We start from the raw sequence: 20,591 nt of genomic DNA on the forward strand, positions 1-20,591 counted from the left end.
GAAATTATGAGGAGATGGAGTCACATTTGGCGATCCCTCGTTAAATTACACATTTATCTTATATGCGATGGCAGATCACGGTCATAATCTTTGTCGCTAATACGAAACAGAAATACATCTCAAGAGCATGTACGACAACTGTTCTATGCAGTTTAGTTTTGACATTGGTATTAGCTGCCAAATATTGTCTCTAAGATCGCGCTACTGTCATGCGCCAGGAGAAATCATATAATTTCATTTCTTCACTCATTGTACAGAAAACAGGATATAATGTTTACGCTTGAACGTTACACTAAAATATCCTTGGATACATAGCCTGATGTGGCGCAAGATTAGGACACTTCATCACATAGAGTACATACTGAAATCACTAGTTACACAGTCAAGAACAGAATGACTTATGAAACTGTCACAGCTTTTTTGACATCAAGTTCAACGAGTTACTATTTTTTGGGTTAGTAGGTTATTCGTTAAACTTTACAAATGACGGAAACATTTATGGAGATTTTACAATGCTGATTTAATGAGAAATAATTTTACAAAGCGATTTCCAGAACACTTCCATCTTTAAAATCAGGTAGAGTTTACCATAAATATCACGGATGAAATGTCTTGATGTTTCGCAGATGCGTGTACAGGAATTCAGAAACCCCAAAGTCCCCCAGAAGACGGTCCTGGTGGCCCTGGTGGGCCAGTAGGCTGTGGGCCTTCTGTAGGCTGAGGTCCACCAGTTGGTTGGGGCCCTCCAGTTGGCTGACCTGTTGGTTCAGGACCTCCAGTTGGTGGGCCAGGTGGCCCAGTTGGTTCAGGACCTCCTGTTGGTGTGCCTGGTGGTCCAGTTGGTTCAGGACCTCCAGTAGGTTGACCTGTCGGATCAGGGCCTCCAGTTGGTGGGCCAGGAGGACCAGTTGGCTGTGGACCCTCAGTTGGTCCAGGAGGGCCAGGCGGAGTCTCCTGGCAGCGACAGGCTGCCACCTGTAGTACAATGGTGTGCTATAAACCACATGATAAATTCCCTTTTAAATGAGTTGGCAGTAACACTATGAACGCAAGATTATTCGAAAACAGTGCAGTTACTGGTATGTGCTAGACACTGGGTCCATATTAGACTTTCTTGCTGGGTGGTATACAGAGAACTATAGTTATATTCAGCAACTGTCTATCCACTTATGGAGCCACTTACGAATCGTTAGAAGGGGCAGCTTAGATGTATGGTGGTTGCAGCTTCATAGTTTAGAGGATCTAGAAACAAGCATCACTGTTCGCATGACATATTACTTTCGACATCTTTGTAGAGGACCTCCATGTGCATCATGCAGAGAAGTAACGAGCACGAGAGCTTCTCTGCTCTCATTTAGTGAATATACCAGTTGCAAATTTTATAGATACGAGATGACTAATCAGGACCTATTATGTAAAGTGAAGTGCAAAATTGTCCGCAGCTCGTGGTCGTGTGGTAGCGTTCTCGTTTCCCACACCCGGGTTCCCGGGTTCGATTCCCGGATGGGTCAGAGATTTTCTCTGCCTCGTGATGACTAGGTGTTGTGTGCTGTCCTTAGGTTAGTTAGGTTTAAGTAGTTCTAAGTTCTAGGGGACTGATGACCATAGATGTTAAGTCCCATAGTGCTCAGAGCCATTTGAACCATTTGAAGTGCAAAATTAATCAATTCTAGCTACCGTGGATCCACCTCACTGAGTTGTATGACAGCTGTATCAACAACATTCTGACACAACTTAAAATGTTACATCAGTATGCATATTCTGTATACAATCTGTTACGGAGTACGTATGGAACGAAAAGAAGAAGATAAACGACTAACAACATGTCGATAGCACGCTCATTAGAGACGAATCACAACCCCGGATTTCTTAAGCGAATCCGCCGAATTTTATCTAAGGAAACAGTATGACATTTGATTTAAGCGATTCAGGGGAACAACACAGAGTGAAAGCTGGATGACTGGAGTGGGGTTTGACCGCCAACGTCCGAGTGCAATCCCAGCATCTTAACCACAGCGCTCTCACGCACTGTGAAGGGACAACCTGCTATTGGTCTGAAGAAGTTCTATTTATTTTTCGGAAATATAAATCTTAGACCTGCTTTCGCATGTGAGTTTTGCCACTTTCGGCTGATCTTTGTTGTGTGGAATTAAATATCAGAATTACTATATCATCCGCAAATGCGTGTAAATTATCACGTTTTCTCATTTATATTTTGGAATATAATATTATGAACATAAACATAGGTACAAGTAAACTCTTATTTTTACATATACAGTCGTCTCCAGAGAGTGTGTAGACGTGACTGTACCAGTAAAATTATATGAAACACGAGTTTCTGTTTGTATTTTCACAATCTACAGCCCACACTACTCACCACAAGACACAGAAGGAGAGCTGCCACTGTCGCCCTCATGGTGATGGAAGTGCTGAGGTGAGCGTGGGCTGCACAGCTTTTATAAGGCTCGCCACTGCGTGATGTGGAGTACTCGTGATTCCGTGACTCTTCCACAAAGGAACCGAACAGAGTCTGCAATCTGAGTGAGGTAGTTGGGGATCTCGTTGTATCACAAGGCCACATGGCACAGCTGCGACGAACTGAACTGCATATTGTCGCTTATTTTTTCATCATAGGTGTCTTAACTGCCTGAAAATACTACTTTTGAAAATGAGAATCCAACAGTGATGAGTCAGCCGTTGCGTTAGTATTATAATTTGCACTACGAAGTATTTAGCGTATTCGGAGAGCAGTGGAAGAGTCAAACTTCTTACAATCATTTTGTTGTTCTTCTCCTATCATCAGTGTTAATACGTAGATTAGTACTCACAAGATCATAAATACATGATTTCATGCACCACATGAATGTTCTGCTCAGTGTATTACAGTAGGTGCAGATTAGGGCGGAGCGTTTTACATCGAAGACATTTAGACTTTCGCTTCTAGCGAGCCCTGCAATACCAGTTGTATACATTTTCTTGTTCCATTTATAAATGCTAGCATTCATATGATGAATGTTTCTTAAGTTACAGACAATATCCTGGACACTAAGTTTTTTCCACGTGTGAAAAACTGTCACAATGTACGTCCATAACATGTTCATTATAACGCTATTTATGCTAGCCATGAAATGGATATATACATTGCCCCATGTGACTTTATGACCGTAAAAAGACTGAAATGAGAAATATTGATAGAAACATATTACTGTACTGATATATTGTGCACTTTTGTTTTTGTTTTTCTACGCAAAAATTGGTTTCATAATTAAACTGATAATAAAACCGTTTGCTCAGAGACTTTTGTTAAAGTGGCCAAAGGAACTCTGTATATCTACTGCTGTAAGACAAATGATGTGGCATGTCACTTCTTCTCGCCATTCTGTGGCGTTTCTTCTTGTCTGGCTGTTGTAGAGTAAGCACACGCTTCTATGTATTTCGCTTTTAGATCAAATATAAGTCCTTTTTTGAAATGTGTGAGTAGAATATAACTATAGAATCAAGCGTGATAATATGCCATTATAACAACCATAACTTTGTATGGATGTTGGTATCTTTCTTTTCCGAGGTTGTAAACAAAGGATCGGTGACAAATTTTTCGAGGATAGAAGAACCGAATACGTAACATGTTTTTTCGTTACTTATTCAATATCGTTAAGCAGAACCATCGTGAGATCGGATTTTGTATCATTTCATTTCAATCCTTAAGTATATTGTTCATCGGCCAATTACCTTCGAACAATGACATCGGCAGTCGCTTCAGTGACTTGATGTATCGTGCCACACGATATTAATAGACGTTAAGCTCCTGATTAGTAACTTAATCTGTTGACAGTAATTATTAATTTCAATTATCTGTGTTTTTGGTCAGATTTCCGTCTTTGGACGTCTCCATAACAATCAGTATTTTACTTTTCCGTGAAATACTGGGAAACATTTTCATAATAGTATTAACCCTGACGATTCTCTTGCACTATAAATTCTAGACAGAAACGTTTCATCATGTACCTAGGAACGAATATTCTGTTGATATATAAAAGTGTTGCAATTGAAAAAATCTTTCCAATATCTTATTTAATATTCTACTCCACTACACACCAGTAATCTTTAAGAGAAATCAAATGAAGGAGAAGGGTTGTCAGAAACCAGTTATAGGTTGAAAACATTTAGGAATAGAAACTATTGGTAAGTAATACAGTTTCCATTTTTGAAACAAGAAAAGTTATTAAAACGTTAAAGAAATTGGAAATACATCGTGATCTATGATAGATCATCTTGTGTTACCAGATACAAGACGGCACACAACCGACGAAGTGTGGCCTAAACGTCCACAGAGTATGCAACTAGGTTTAAAAATATACAGCATTTTACTCAACATAAGATTCTGTAATCGAAAAATTAGCGCTATCCTCTAAATAACTTCAATATGTTACACAGCACTTAAATATGAAGAAATCGTAATTTTTGCGAATGCTACGCAGAACATAATCTCGCATCTAACAATGTGGAAGATGTTGTAAACTTCTAGGGTACTTTGTAGTGTGCATTACTTCATATTGTTTTTAAATCTGTCAATAGACTGAAACAACGACCAGGGACCATCACCTGATCCTACGTACATCATAATCCAGGTGTAACATTCTCCACTATGATACGATTTCATTGCTGTAGATTTAATTACTCCCTTCTCGTTTTAGCCACACTACTGATATCTATTCCAAATGTATTTTGTAGAATTATTTCGTGAAACTCTGGTGGCCTAGCGATGTAGTACAATGATATGGGCACTGGACGTGCATTTCTAAGAAATAAGGTTCAAGCCCCTGTCCAGTTCTACGCTTCCTGTATTTTACTTAATTTGATTTTAGTCTGCATGCACTACATGGTTCACGAAGCGGCCCCCTAGTATCTACATCTATACAAATTACCGTGAGGTGCATGGCAGGGGGTATGTCTCATTGTGCCAGTTATTAGTGCTTCTTCCTGTTCCATTCACGTATGGAACGCGGAATAATGATTGAATATCTCTGTGCGTGCAGTAATTATTCTAATCTTATCTTCACTATCCCTATGTGAGAGATACGTAGGACGATGTAGTACATTTCAAAAATAATACTTTATAGCTTGTTCTTGAAACTTTGTTAATAGACTTTCTCGGGATAGTTTACGTCTGTCTTCAAGAGTCTTCCAGTTCAATTCCTCCAGTATCTCTGTTACACCCTCCCGTGAGCGTAACAGAGCTGCCCTTCTCTGTATCCGTTCAATATCTAGGTCGAGGTTCGAATCCTGCCTCGGGCGTGGATGTGTGTGATGTCCCTAGGTTAGTTAGGTTTAAGTAGTTTTAAATCTAGGGGACTGATGACATCAGAAGTTAAGTCCCATAGTGTTTAGAGCCATTTGAACCATTTTCTTCCAATAAAACGAAGTCTACCACCTCCTTTACCCGCGACTGAATCTGTGTGATCATTCCATTTCATATCCCTACGAAGTGTTACGCCGTGGTATTTATATGAATTGCCCGATTCCAACAGTGACTCATACTATGTGTCACAGAGTCATACAAACTTTCATATTGGCTTTTCTTGTGCAACCACCCAATATCTGGCACTAACGTTTTGACCGTGATGTAATTGTTGCTGTAGTAACACGTAGGAGTAAGACAACAACTCAAAGCCTATATTTCTTCTGTTCATTCCCATTCACGACTATTTTGCATATAATATCACCTTTTCATCTATATGCAGATAGTTTTACTGCTAGATATGAATATTATGGAATTGCATTTTTTAGCAGTTACATTTATGCCGTGGAGACTGGCCTTCATTCTCCTTCCTCCTTATTATCTTGTCCTTTGCAAAGCTTCAAAGCAACTAATCCGTAAACTCTTAAATGATAAATCAATATTATTGGTAATAAGTAGAGGTCACACGATGTAACTTTAATTTGAGTTCCCGATAATTGTTGCCAATCAATATTATTGGTGATAAGTAGAGGTCACATGATGTAACAAAAACTAGCGAATGTCGTATAAGAAAGATGTAAGTTAGCCAGGTAGATCACGGTGAAGCCTAAATTACAGCAAAGAACTAGGCTACGTATGAAGACAGCAAGGGGTGTGAAATGTACGAAGCACCGTTTCATACCAGACTCCCGCTACAAGTTGAACCAAAATTCAGAGTGAAGCTTAATTTGAGGCAAGTAGTATGATAGACATTCTAAATACATAAACATACTAAAATTTGGGAATTACAGCCATAAAATAACCTTTGAGTCAATCATTGACTCATGGAGTATTGAATAGAAGGTATCATTTGCAGGAATTCATTGATATATTGACAAAGAGAGGGGTGCCAAAGAGAACTGTCAACGACGAACTGATTTCGAATAGAACAAAGCCCGGTTTAAACAAGTGTACCGAAGTAATCAAGATATCCTTGAGAGGTCTCAAAGAAAATATGTAAAAGATCTAACTGAAGAGGCCAAAGAATACTGAAAAGGGAACATAGCTAGTCAGTTATATAAAATGTTTGAGTACTACACAAGTCGATAACAGGTCATCAAGGGTAATCTAGCAGAATACGACAAATCTACGTAATATCATTATGGGTTCGGAACTGTGCTTTTATAGTATCCTCAACTGTGATCAACACAATGTCTCCCAAATCCATTGAACAACCATTTTAGAACCAGTTCATCCCTACCGAGAATGAAGGAAATCAAACAACACGCAAGGAAGTTGAACAAGAACTGAAAACTCAGCTACAACCAGTCACGTGGTTCGATTGACACGTCTATCTTTAGTATAATGTATCACAAGCCGCAACGCATATTGTATCGTACACTGAGGTGACAAAGTAATGGAACAGCGATATCCACATATACAGATGGCGATAGTATCGTGTACACAAGGTGTAAAAGGGCAGTGCATTGGCGGAGCTGTCATTTGTACTCATTTTGAAAAGGTTTCCGCCATGATTATGGCAGCACGACGGGAATTAGCAGACTTTGAAAGCCGAATAATAGTTGAAGCTAAACGCACGGGACATACCACTTTGTAAAGTGTTAAGGAATTCAATATTCCGACATCCACAGTGTCCAGAGAGTGCCGACAACACCATATCTGAGACATTACCTCTCATCACGGCAACGCAGTGGTCGACGACCTTCACTTAACGACTGAGAGCAGTGCCGTTGGCGTAGAGTTGTCACAGCTAATAGGCGTGCAATACTGCGTGAAACAGACACATAGATCAATGTCGGTCTTACAACGAACGTATCCGTTAGGACAGTGCACCGAAATTTGTCGTAAATGGTCTGTGGCAGCAGACGACCGACATGAGGCATTTGCTAGCAGCACGACGTCGCCTACAGCGCCTCTCCTGGGCTCGTAACTATATCGGTTGGACCCGAGAGTACCGGAAAATCGTGGTCTGGTCAGATGAAACCCGATTTCAGTTCCTAAGAGCTGATAGTAGGGTTAGATTGTGGCGGAGACTTCCCAAGGCCATGGACCTAAGTTGTCAACAAGGCACTGTGCGAGCTGGTGGTGCCTCCACAACGATGTAAGCTGTGTTTACATGGAATGGACTGGGCTCTGGTCCAACTGAACAGATCATTGAGTGTAAATTGTTACATTCAGCTACCTGGAGACCATTTGAAGCCATTCATGAACTTCATGTTCCCAAACAAGAATGTAATTTTTATGAATGACAATGCACCATGTCTCTAGGTCACAATTCTTCGCAGTTGATCCTGAACCGGGAACACTTTCGCAACTACAGACGCCTGTAGTGGTGGCACGTATCCATATTTCTGTAGGGGCTTCCAGCGACTTGTTGAGACCATGCCACGTTGAGTTGCTGCACTGTATCGGGTTAAAGGAAATCCTCATCATTTCATCATTATCATCACCCGTGACAGTGACTAGATTAGACCATGTAAAAAATTGGACTGCGTAAAAATTAGCACTTTGTACTGGCGTTGATGCCCGCGCAGGTGAGCTCACCACATACCAAACATCATTATCATCTGCCCAGCCTATGAGGTACGATATCTGTAATGAGACGAGGCCACCCAGCCACACGACATCTGGACGTGGTTTCGTCTTGCTTTCGCCAAATGCGAAGACACACCATAGCACACCTTGAGCATCAACAAGTTGTGCAGTTTCCGAAATGCTCTCGCCGAGCATCCGGGCCATAGCAATCTGCCCTCGCTCGAACTCAGATAGATCGCGTGACTTCCTCCCTCTACATATGGACAGCACGCTCTCTGATACTACATGAACCGTACGCCTATCTGACTGGCAGTCGTTCCTCGCCAGGTGACGCTGCTGCCACCTGGACAGGTTTTTTATACACACATCAAAAAAAGTTTGGGATAGACATCAACATAAACATCATTTCCGCCCCTTTTATGGTCATGAAAACCACACACTGCATGTTGTCCCGCCATGCAGCGAAACCTTCAGATGCGTTGGTCCAGATTTCTAAACACACCGGCACCTCTAATACGCAGTAGCACGTCCTCTTGCATTGATGCTTGCCTGTAATAGTCATGGCATACTATCCACAAGTTCATCAAGGCATTGTTGGTCCAGATTGTCCCACTCCCCAATGACGATTTGGCATAGATCCATGAGAGTGGTTGCTGGGTCACGTTGTCTAAAAACAGTCTTTTCAATCTATCCCAGGCATGTACGATAGGGTTTATGTCTGGAGAACATGCTGGCCACTCTACTCGAGCGATGTCGTTATCCTGAAAGAAGTAATTCACAGGATGTGCATGATGGGGGCGAAGACTGTCGCCCATGAAGTCGAATGCCTTGGCAATATGCTGCCGACATTGTTGCGCTATCGGTCGGAGGATGCCATTCACAAATCGTACAGCCCTTAAGGCGCTTTCCATGACCACCAGCGGCGTACGTCGGCCCCACATAACTCACACTGTGTCTAAGGCGTTAGCCTTTCCGGGATGCCTCCAAACATGTCTCCGACGACTGTCAAGTTGCAGGCATATGCGAGAACGTGATGCCAGTCCATTCGGCATGTTCTTTTGCCCATCTGTACGCGCTGCATGGTGTCGTGGTTGCAAAGATGGACCTCGCCATGGACGTCGTGAGTGAAGTTGCGCGTCATGCAGCCTATTGCGCACAGTTTGAATCGTAACACGACTTCCTGTGCCTGCACGAAAAGCATTATTCAACATGGTGGCGTTGCTGTCAGGGTTCCCCCGAGACAAAATCCACAGGTAGCGGTCAGCTGCTGCAGTAGCAGCCCTTCGGCAGCCTGAGCGAGGCTTGTCATCGGCAGTTCCTGTCTCTCTGTATCTCCTCCACGTGCTAACATTTTCGTATTCAGGAGTGAAGCTAGAGATGGGTCTCATGTTCCCGCATCACTTGATGCATCAGCACTCCCCCCCCCCCCCCCAATTTTTCTGGGTTATACCACTACTTATTTACATATATATATGCCACTTCGTTGTTGTGGCTACATATCATAATAGTCTTAATTCAGAAGAATTTCAGTTCTTCATTAAGAAAATTGAAATACTAAAGAATATCAGAAGTCGTTATTAAGCCTCTGGACACGCTGCCGTGCCTACATGTGTTACTGAGATTTATAAAAATATGTTTCAAAATAGACAGTACCTACTCCCAAGTACACATGAAAGGTCAGAGGTGATGGCGTCACTGCTGGTGATGACATTTCCTGAGTAGTTATCTAACATACTTACCTGATACACAATGGCAAGGTCTCTACCATAACCCACGTAGCTAAAATGAAGCAGAAGTATACTTCAAGAACATTTCTGACGACTATTCAGTGCAGCATCGTTTCAACATTGGTGCTAGCTACCAGTTATTGTCTCTAAAATACCACTTCCGTCGTACTCCAATAGCCATCACACAAATTTGTTTTTCTATCATTCTACGAGAAAAGACATCTATAACAGGTACTAACAAGGGAACCTCCCCATCGCACCCCCCTCAGATTTAGTTATAAGTTGGCACAGTGGATAGGCCTTGATAAACTGAACACAGGTCAATTGATAAAACAGGAAGAAGTTGTGCGCAACTGTGAAAAAATAAGCAAAATATACAAACTGAGTAGTCCATGGGCGACATAAGCAACATAATGGACAACACGAGCTTAGGAGTGCTGTGGTCCCGTGGTAGCGTTAGCAGCTGCAGAATGAGAGGTCGTAGGTTCAAGTCTTCCCTCGACTGAAAATTTTACTTTCTTTATTTTTGCATAGTTATTATCTGTCTGTTCGTTCATTGACATCTCTGTTCACTGTAATAAGTTTAGTGTCTGTGTTTTGCGACCGCATCGCAAAACCGTGCGAGTAGTAGACGAAAGGAAGTGACTCTCCAATGGGAACAGAAAACATTTGATCGCAAGGTCATAGGTCAACCGATTCCTCCACAGGAAAACACATCTGATATATTCTATACGACACTGGTGACGGCATGTGCGTCATATGACAGGAATATGTTGTCGACCCACCTAACTTGTACACTTGGCGAATGGGTAAAAAGATTCTTCTACCTTGCCCGATTTAGGTTTTCTTGTGGATGTGATAATCACTCCCAAAAAAGTGATGAAAACATAAGAGTTTGTCACATAAACTGAAAATAAAAAATTAAACTTTTCACTCGACGGAAGATTTGAACCAAGGACCTTTCGTTCCGCAGCTGCTCATGTTACCACGAGACCACGACGCTCCTGCGTTCCCATCGTCCTTAATGTTGCATATCTCCCCTTGACCTACTCAGTTTATATATTTTGCTTATTTTTTCACAGTTCCACACAACTTCTTCCTGTTTTCTCAATTGATCTGTGTTCAGTTTTTCAAGGCCTAACCACTGTGCCAACTTATAACTAAATCTGAGGGGGGTGCGATGGGGAGGTTCCCTTGTAAGGAGTGAATAACATATATCTTTGGATTCATAGCCTAGGTGGTGAAGTGCACACTCAATTCGCAACATAGAGAACATTCTGAACTTACACAGAAAAGTTCTGGATGAATTACAAAAGTTCTCCTATGTATATCTTAACTTTACCTTGATCTCAAACTCATTATCCTGCAAAGGAGTTACACTTTTCGACATACAAGTTATTCGTTATAGTTTACAGAAGATGGAAACATTTATGGAGATTTTTAGATGCTCATTTAATGACAAAAAATTTTACAAAGCGGTTCACAGAACACTTCCATCAATTAAGGTACATCCTGTTAATTGTAAATATCAAGTTTGAACTCTCTTGATGTTTCACAGATGCAATAATGTCAACCATCAGAGTCCACCAATTCAAAAAAGCCAAAGTCCTCCAGAGGGTGGCCCTGGTGGGCCAGTAGGCTGAGGTTCACCAGTTGGCTGGGGTCCTTCAGTTGGTTCAGGACCTCCAGTAGGTGGGCCTGGTAGTCCAGTTGGTTGAGGACCCCCAGTAGGTTGACCTGTTGGTTCAGGACCTCCAGTAGGTGTGCCTGGTGGACCAGTTGGTTCAGGACCTCCAGTAGGCTGGCCTGTTGGATCAGGACCTCCAGTTGGTGGGCCAGATGGTCCAGTTGGTTGTGGCCCTTCAGTTGGTCCAGGAGGGCCAGGTGGAGTCTCCTGGCTGCGGCATGCTGCCACCTGTAGTGCAATGGTGTGCTTTGTAGTACATCTTACATTCTCTTTTGGATGAGTTGATAGTAACAATATGAATGCAACACTATTCGACAACATTGCAGTTGCTAGTATGTACTAGCAACATGAGCCACATAGGTTTTCTCGCTATTTGGTATACAGAGAAATGTTCTCTTACTCAAGAACTGTTGAACGTCTCATGGACCTCTAGGGAGCATAGACTTATAGCGGATATGACGAATATCGTAGAGGACTGTCATGTGCGTGAAGCAGAGGAATAACTAGTATGAATGCTTCACTAGTTCCAACAATCTACATCAGTTGCAAACATTTTACAGACGAGTTGAGTAAGGAGGAAGTGCAAAATTATCCAGTTATGTCTTCTTTTTGGGATTTGACAGCTGGGCAAAACGTTTGCTAAAACAACTATCAACAACAATCTGATATACTTATCGCAAAATGTTACTTCGTTATCATTATTCTATATATAATTCGTCGAGGGCACATACACGAACAGAGGAAGAAAGAAAGTAGATTAAAGATTAACAACTTGTTGATAGCGGGATCATTAGAGACGAGGAACAACCTCACATTTTCATGGGAATCCTCCGTATTTTATCAAAGGAAAGAGAGCGACATATGCTTTAAGTGGTTCAGGGGTAAAATCTAAAGCAAAAGCTGGATGATCAGCGAGGAGCTCTACTTTCTTATCGAAAAAATAAAGTGTGGACTTGCTTCACGTGCTGATATATGAATCACTACAGTGTCAACAAATGCGTATCATAAGAAAGTTTTCTCTTTTATATGCGAGAACAGAATGTTATGAACACAGAAATCAGTACCAATAAATACTCATCCTTAGGTCTACAGCCGACTGTAGATAGGATGTAGTCGTGAATGTGCTAGTAATGGTATATGAAGCACAAATTTCTATTTGAATTTTAACAATCTTCAGCCCGCAGTACTCACCACAAGACACAGAAGGAGAGCTGCCACTGTCGCCCTCATGGTGATGGAAGTGCTGAGGTGAGCGCAGGCCACAGAGCTTTTATAAGGCTCACCAACACCTGATGTGGATTATTCGTGATTCCGTGACTCTTCAACAAAGGAACCGAACAGAGACCGCAACCCAAGTCAGACAATGGACGATCTGGTTTGTATCACAAGGCTACAGAACACTGCTGTGGCCAACTGAATAGCATAGATTAGTTTAGTTTTACGTCGATAAATGCATGTCCCAAGTTGTCAAAAGCGTCTGAAAACCCCACATTTGGAAAGGAAAATCCAACAATGATAAGGTATGTATTACTTTTATGTTACGAGGAGGTAGTATGTGATACTTCGCTTATTTGGAGAGCAATTGACGAGTCAACCTGGGAAAACTCTGTATAATCGCTTTCCAGATAGTCATGGCCTAACCTAACACTCCACTGCAGCCAACTGTTAATAGTCACACAGTTATAAATATTTCATATCCTGCAAAAATGGATGTGGTGGTCAGTGTATTAGAGCAGGGGAGAGCGTTGTATTTCGAACTCTGTTCAGACTTGGCCTCTAGCCAGAACTTCAACAGAAGCATCACGTATTCTTTTATTTATTTTCGAAATGCTAGCATTCACTTATGTGTGCTGCAGGCTCTTTCTGTAACTATAAAATATACTCGGGCTAAGTAAGTTTATGTTCGAAATGTGAAAAACTGTCCCCTGGTACAGCATGATTATGCACCTAGGATTAAATACTTTATTCAGATTTAAACGTCTTGCAGTCGACATAATCGTCTAAATAATGCGTTTAATAATCTACACGTTACATCAGCACTCTACTACATACTGATTGTTAGTAAGGGAAGCCAAGTTAAAAAGTATTATAAAAACCCAGGTACAGGTGGAAAACAATTCGAAATAGAAGCTGTTGGCAACTAACACAGATTTCAGTTTTAGAGACGGGAAATTCCTTAATGATACTCAGTTCAGTTGCAAATATTACGTGTTTCATGGAGGCAAACCATCTTCCATTTCCATATACAAGATGGTGTCCGACCGACGAAGTATGGTTTATCCATCTCACATTCTGTAACAAGTTTTAAGAATATGTAGCATTTTAATCACTACAAAACCACGCAACTGAAGATTTAACAATGTCCTCCAAATAGTTTCGCTATATGATACATCACTTACTTGTGTAGAAGTCGTCATTTTTACGAATGCTACACACAGAACAACCTGATGTTCCACTACAACAAGCCGGTAGACACTCCGGAAACTGCATATGGCGGTCTCTATCACGCATTCCTCCATGGATTCTTAAGTCTGATATTAGATTAAAATATTAACCAGGGACACATCATACATTCCTCGGTACACTATCCTCCCTGTACAACACTCTCACCTATGATTAGATTTCATTGTAGCAACGCTAACTGCTCCCTTCTACTTTTACCGCACTACTAATATCCATTACAAGTGTAGGTTGCAGAGTTATTTCCTGAAATTCTGATTACTAGCGAGGATGTACAATGATATAGGCACTGGAGTGCTTTTCTAAGGAATATGTTTGAAAACCCTGTCCAGTCAGGCAGTTTTTGATTTTCTTTATTTAACCAATTTCGGTTACCATTAATTTTTGGTGACCACACAATACATGATTCACAGTAATGGCCTCCCTAGTCCGTGACATAGAACCACACAAACGGTCGAACCACCAAGTAGGTGGTATTATAACGCTCAGACCTTGATGTAATTATTGATGCAGTAATAATTAATATTAAGAGAACAACTGAGAGGCCGATACTTTCTTAAATTGATTTCCGTTGAGGATTATTTTGCATATGGTATTACCTTTTAGTCTGAATGCACTTCGTATTACTGCTGGATATGGAGATATCTGGATTGTATTTTGTAGCAGTTATATTTAACTTGTGGACATTGCTCTATACTTTGTGTCCCCACATATTATCTGTTCGTTTTTAAAATTTTGGAACAATGAGCCTATACGTTGTCAAATAGTGAAATCAACATAAATGTTACGAAGAAGAGGTTACGTGATGTTACTTTAATTGGAGTTCGTGATCATTCTTGTCACAGAGCATATTTTTATCACATATTTTGAGTGTACCTGACCTAACTGTCCTTACACCGTATTCTTTCTTTGGACAACCATACCAGAGAATAATAAACAATTAAGAGTGAATTTTGTAGCTGATTATTGAGGAAAGTATAAAGGGGAAAGTTTGCTTAGCTCTGTATCTTCGTTCCAACAAATCGTAAACCATATTGTGTTTATCCACTCACACGATACCAGTTGCTGTATGATGAATCAGAGTTTTATTTGCTATATAGCTTCGTAGAGTTCACTTCAACCCTTTAGTCTTAGGTATATGAGAATACAGTAATATCTTCTTGATGTTGATATTCGTCCCTTTATGGTGAATAGAAGAATGCCACTGCGGAGTATGTAGTAAATTGTAAACAACACGGAAAAAAATTGGAGGGAAGGAAGTTTCATGTAAGGCGAAAGATTACCGTCGAGTCTAAGGTATTCATTTGGTTCGAAGGTTGGTTCGCTATATATCTACGGAAAATCCACTATTTCTATTAAACTACATGGAACCCAAAAACTTAAGGGATAAAAATTAATCTGCAAATGTGAAATACGGATATACGATGTAGAAAGTAGGACTTTCGTAGTTTGTAGAAAATGGGCACTGCAGTCAGTGTGATTAAGTGGAATTAAAGGCGCAGAATGAATTCAGTCGCTTTGTCAGAATTTCACTGTAAGGAAACTGACATTACCGATATTGAAAAGTGGACAGTTTCTTATGTAGCCGGTCTTTAGGGACAGTTTCAAGTTGACGCATGCGTTTCAAAGAGAGCAGGAGTGTTTACAGGTGGTACGAATATATTATTAGCGTAGCATGTAGATACGAAGGAGTGCAGGGTGACATTTGTGAACAATGAAATAGCACAGTTGAAGAATGAGTTCTATGCATAGTAGGAGGTGACTGCGGAAGCCGTCCAGAAAATGTCTGCAAAACTCTCACATGCTATACAGATGCCAAGTTTGGAGGAGAAACAGTGATGCATTCTGCAGATCCAGGAAAGAGTGTTGATCAGGGGTTTTCAGACTATCCGATGCTTCCAAGGGGCAAAGCAGAGTTACTGATAGATACGCTTTGTTTCTACAAAGTTGAATAGTTCTGCGGACTTACGTAAAAATTATGATCACTATTCTGAACTGCTGAATAGATGTTATTAGAGAGGAACAAATTCGTTCCTCATCTACATCTACTTGGATATTCTGCAAATCACATTTATGTGCCTGGCAGAGGGTTCATTGAACCATCTTCACAATTCTCTATTATTCCAATCTCGTATTGCGTGCGGAAAGAATTGAAACATCCCCTTAGAACATTTTTATAAATGACAGTGCTGATAAACCCCTTACGTTATTTGATTTTCCAACAGCTGAGGAAAACTGAACGTGCTTAGATGTTTCTCTCTTTACTTATTCTGATCATCAGTAAACTGACACACAATATTTTTTAGCGCAACGCAATCTGACTATACCTTGCATGAATCACTTACCTCACAAAAATCTTCGTTACTCGAACTACTGCAATACAGCGAGCGCCGATACTGCCAGCTAAATAAAGAATTCTGACTACTGAAGGCACTACCTGCTGACAGGCTTAGTCAGCAAATGAAAGATTTTGATGGAGAACAATGTATTTACCTTAATAATATTCAAAAGTCATCATATATATATATATATATATATATATATATATATATATATATACAAAATTACTCTTTCTGATGGACACACGTCAAGATCGCTCTCAAAATTCTGCCATCTCTCTCCCCACATCCACCACTGCTGGCGGCTCACCTCCAATTGTGCGACGCTACGCGCTTTCCGCGTCTAAATGCCCAACACTACAATAGCAATATTCCAACAATGCAAATCAGCCACAGACTGCACACAACACAGTCAGCGATTTTCATACAGAGCGCTACGTGGCGTCACCAACACAAAAATCTAAACAGCCTACTTACAGAATGAACACCTATATCTTTCCATACGAACTCTGATTTCCCTTATTTTATCATGGTGATCGTTCCTCACTATGTATATCCGTGTCAACAAAATATTTTCGCGTTCGGAAGAGAAAGTTGGTGATTGGAATTTCATGACAAGATTCCGTCGCAATGAAAAAAGCCTTTCTTGTAATAATTCCCAGCCCAAAGCCTGTATCATTTCTGTGACACACACTCCCGTATTTCGCGATAGTAGAAAACGTGCTGCCTTCCCTGGAACTTTTTCGATGTACTCCGTCAGTCCTATCTGGTAAGGATCCCACACCGCGAAGCAGTATTCTAAAAGAGGACGGACAATCGTAGTGTAGGCAGTCTCTTTAGTAGGTCTGTAACATTTTCTAAGTGTCCTGCCAATAAAACGCAGCCTTTGGTCAGCCTTCCCCACAACATTTCCTATGTGTTCTTTCCAGTTTAAGTTGTTCGTAATTGTAATACCTAGGTATTTAGTTGAATTTACGGATTTTAGATTAGACTGGTTAATGGTGTAACCGAATTTTAACGAGTAGTTGGTAGATCTTTTGGTACTAGTTGAGTACTGGTCGTTCTTCTTTAGGAATTGTTCATTTTACTCATTCACTGACTCTTTGTTACCTAATTCTGGATTTTAGAAAGATTTTCAGGAGACAAAAAACATAAGAAACTTAGAAGTGAATATCCTCGGAGTAGTGAAGCAACTTAAGTCCCTCAGTAAAAGCAAGTTTTCTTTTCTAGATTGTGTGCCAATTAGTTTCCTTTCAGATTACGCTGATTCGAAAACACTGTACTTAACATACATGTACAAACGCTCGCTTGATGAAGATCTGCATTCAAAGACTGGAAAGTTGGCGAGGTCATAGCAATATTCAAGAAATGCAGTAGGGATAATCCACTAAATTACAGACCCATAATTAACATCGATATGCAGCAGGAGTATGGAAAGTATACTGTGTTTGGTCATTATTGATTACCTCCAAGGCAACGGTCTATTGACACTTAGTAAACACGAATTTAGAAAAAAATCTATCTATCTATTTGAAATCGCTTGTGGATATCATTCAGCACTTCCTGTGAGTAAGGAGCTAGTTGTGTTTCAACAAGCGATTTCCAACTGGTCTCGTATTTCTCGAGTTCAAATGGTTCAAAAGGCTCTGAGCAATATGGGACTTAACATCTGAGGTCACCAGTCCCCTAGAACTTAGAACTACTTGAACCTAACTAACCTAAGGATATCACACACACCCATGCCCGAGGCAGGATTCGAACCTGCGACCGTTGCGGTCGCGCGGTTCCAGACTGAAGCGCCTAGAACCGCTCGGCCACACCTGCCGGCTTCTCGATTTCCAGAACGCTTTTGTGCCTGTTCAAAGAGTTGTCAGAGTCAGGCCTCAAATCTAAAAAAAAGAAGTGTGTATTCTTCCAGACTGAAATTGAGTACTTAGGGCATGCGATCAATTCCCAAGGTGTTCATCCGACACCGTCGCAGTTTCAGGTTATTCGTGACCTCAGACATCCAAGAAATTTCTCGGAACTGCAATTAGTACTAGGGAAGCTGACCTACTACGTCCGCTTTCGTTCCTCATGCACCACAAACTGGGGCGCCCTTTGATCGTCGTCGACGCAAGAATGTACCTTTCGTGATGTCCCACGAATGTACATTGCATTTCAGAAATTGAAAGACGCTGTGCTGAGTGAACGTTGTCTAATCCATTTCAGTCTAGGTAAACCAGTGGTCTTGGCCACTGACACAATCTCATATGGCAATGGCGTGGTAATTTCTCACAGGGTTGGTTGTGCAGACAGACCAATAGCTTTCGGCTCCTAACTTCGCAACAAGGCTCAGAAAATTTTTTCGCAGGTATAGAAGGAGGTACTTGCAATCATTTATGGAGTGACTAAATTTCACCGAGATCTGAATGGAAGGTAATTCTACTTAGTCACGGCCCACAAACTGGTGCAGTCACTTTCCAACCCCACCGAGCCTGTTTCAAACCGCACTGTACAGAAATTGCAATGATGGGCTTTTACTCTCTCGCATTATCAGTTCGAAATAATTTAAGGGCCCACATCTAAGGACGACACTGCAGACATGCTCACGCATAGTCCCGTGGGACCGGATGCAGACTTTGACACATCAAAGCACCACGTTGTCACATAGATGTACATGAGTTAGATGCTCCTGACCAATTTCCTTCAGATCACCGGGAGGTCGTCCAGGCAACGACAGCAGACCTGGACTTGCAGATTTTGTTGTGCTACGTCCACACATGCTGGTCTCGCTTAATGAAACAAGTAATTAGCCCAATGATTCGCAAATATTTTGCGCATACGTATTACTTGTCAGTTCTTCAAGGTGTATCTTCTTACGCACTGAATCAGGACAGTTATGTGTGATGATCCCAAGGCTGTCCAGAGACATGTACTCGGCTTGGTTCACCAGGGTTACTGGAGCGTGGTCTGCATGAAACAATTAGCTCACAGACACTGCACTTGGCTTGGCATGGACGCTTAAATAGAACATAGTGGCACAGCGCCAAGCCTGTGAGGAGCACCAGGCAGCCCCCTCTCAACCTTTCTTTGACTGGCCAAAATCAGAGGCACCTCATCAGAGTGCTCATTTGGACATTGCTGAACCCTACTGGAACATTCATTCACTGATTATCGTCGACGCATATAGCAAGTTTCTTTTTGTTATACCCATGAATCAAAATCTACACGTTGCACACGCCTGTTTTTGCAATTCATATTTTGCATTGAAGGTCTTTCAAAGTTGTTAGTGATAACGTACCTCAATTTGTGTGGGCAGGGTTGAAGGCTTTTTTGCAAGTAAGGGCATTTGTAACATCCCCAGTGCGCATTTTCACCCCCATCAAATAGAGAAGTGGGGCGTCTCGTGTTCATTTTCAAACAGCAGATGGACAAACTACACATCCACCACACAAGGAAACAAGCTTTGTTGCTCTGCCTCTCGTCTTACCTCTCCCAGCCCCGCAAAAGCCCTTCGTCAGTGGAGTTGCTCCATGGACAGCACCACCACACAGTGCTTCAGCCGCTGCTGCTCCGCCCACTCAGGCAATGTATAAAGCTAATCAACAATTTTTATTTCATACTCAATGGTAGACGGAAGACCTTGCAGCACGGCAATCTTGTAAAGTTATTAGGTAGATCCAAATTTCTTGACAGTGTCGAGATGGTTGGCAGCGGTGGCACTGGAACAGTCTTTGCCTTTGTAATTTCCGTGATCCTGCTGCTGAGTCTTTATTTACAGATTTGTTACCTGCCCCTATGATGCTGCCTATACTCCATCCGGAGACCTGGGGTTCTGCGTCGATACTACAAGATCCCTAACCCATGGACCCATTGCTGACATCTCATCCAGCACCGAATGGACGTGTTCTGGGTATGGACCACTCTGTGCAGCGGACTACCAAATGGTCGCCATCTGTATAACAACACCATTGGTGTTCAACAACATGAAGATTGCACTCCATTTTCGGATGCAGGAGTGAAGCTACAGATGGATCTCCTGTTCTCGCATCACGTGATGCATCAGCACCTCCCCACCTGTGAGTTAACGAGCATTGCGCTCTCATTTAAATATATGGCCGAAAGGGTCAGCCTACAGGAATTGTGAAAAGAACCCTGTCGTCCAGGACCGCTTGCCACAAAGTGTGCAGATTCACCACGAGACGGGGAAACTCACAGGCGTCTACTGTCTATTGAGACCTAAGCGCTGTAGTGTGCGAGTGAGACAGACGAGAACTTACGTCTTAGGGAAACCCAGTAGAATTCATGTGTGCCCAAGGAGACGTAGCAGTGTTAAATATGGTGGATCTAAGATCGACAATAAAGGGAAACAGTTATGAAAAATATTTAATTCTGTAGAAATG

General features: G+C 41.6%; 2 protein-coding genes across 2 annotated transcripts in view; both read right to left on the bottom strand.

Moving 5' to 3' along the window:
• Positions 1-2,427, bottom strand: part of LOC124596192 (proline-rich protein 2-like) — an 89,677-nt gene extending 87,250 nt beyond the window's left edge. Inside the window, exon 1 of the mRNA XM_047135236.1 lies at positions 2,378-2,427. Within this exon, the coding sequence (XP_046991192.1) occupies positions 2,378-2,416 (39 nt within the window). The 5' untranslated portion in view covers positions 2,417-2,427. The remainder of the gene's footprint in view (positions 1-2,377) is intronic.
• Positions 2,428-11,172: 8,745 nt separating this feature from the next.
• LOC124596450 (proline-rich protein 2-like) lies at positions 11,173-12,652 on the bottom strand. The gene is made up of 2 exons (XM_047135584.1): positions 12,599-12,652; positions 11,173-11,635 (listed from the first exon to the last, which is right to left on the bottom strand). Exons 1-2 carry the CDS (start codon positions 12,635-12,637, stop codon positions 11,312-11,314), a joined length of 363 nt encoding a protein of 120 aa, XP_046991540.1. The 5' UTR covers positions 12,638-12,652; the 3' UTR covers positions 11,173-11,311.
• Between the last annotated feature and the right edge of the window lie 7,939 nt (positions 12,653-20,591).

Source organism: Schistocerca americana, chromosome 2 (genome assembly GCF_021461395.2).
Source record: "Schistocerca americana isolate TAMUIC-IGC-003095 chromosome 2, iqSchAmer2.1, whole genome shotgun sequence".
NCBI classification, from domain to species: Eukaryota; Metazoa; Arthropoda; class Insecta; order Orthoptera; family Acrididae; genus Schistocerca; species Schistocerca americana.

Bases quoted from the DNA above. Each gene is read 5' to 3' on its own strand.
- LOC124596450 (XM_047135584.1), bottom strand. From the start codon at position 12,637: ATGAGGGCGACAGTGGCAGCTCTCCTTCTGTGTCTTGTG. The intron at 11,636-12,598 runs GTGAGTACTGCG...ATTGCACTACAG, and splicing joins CTCTCCTTCTGTGTCTTGTG to GTGGCAGCATGCCGCAGCCA.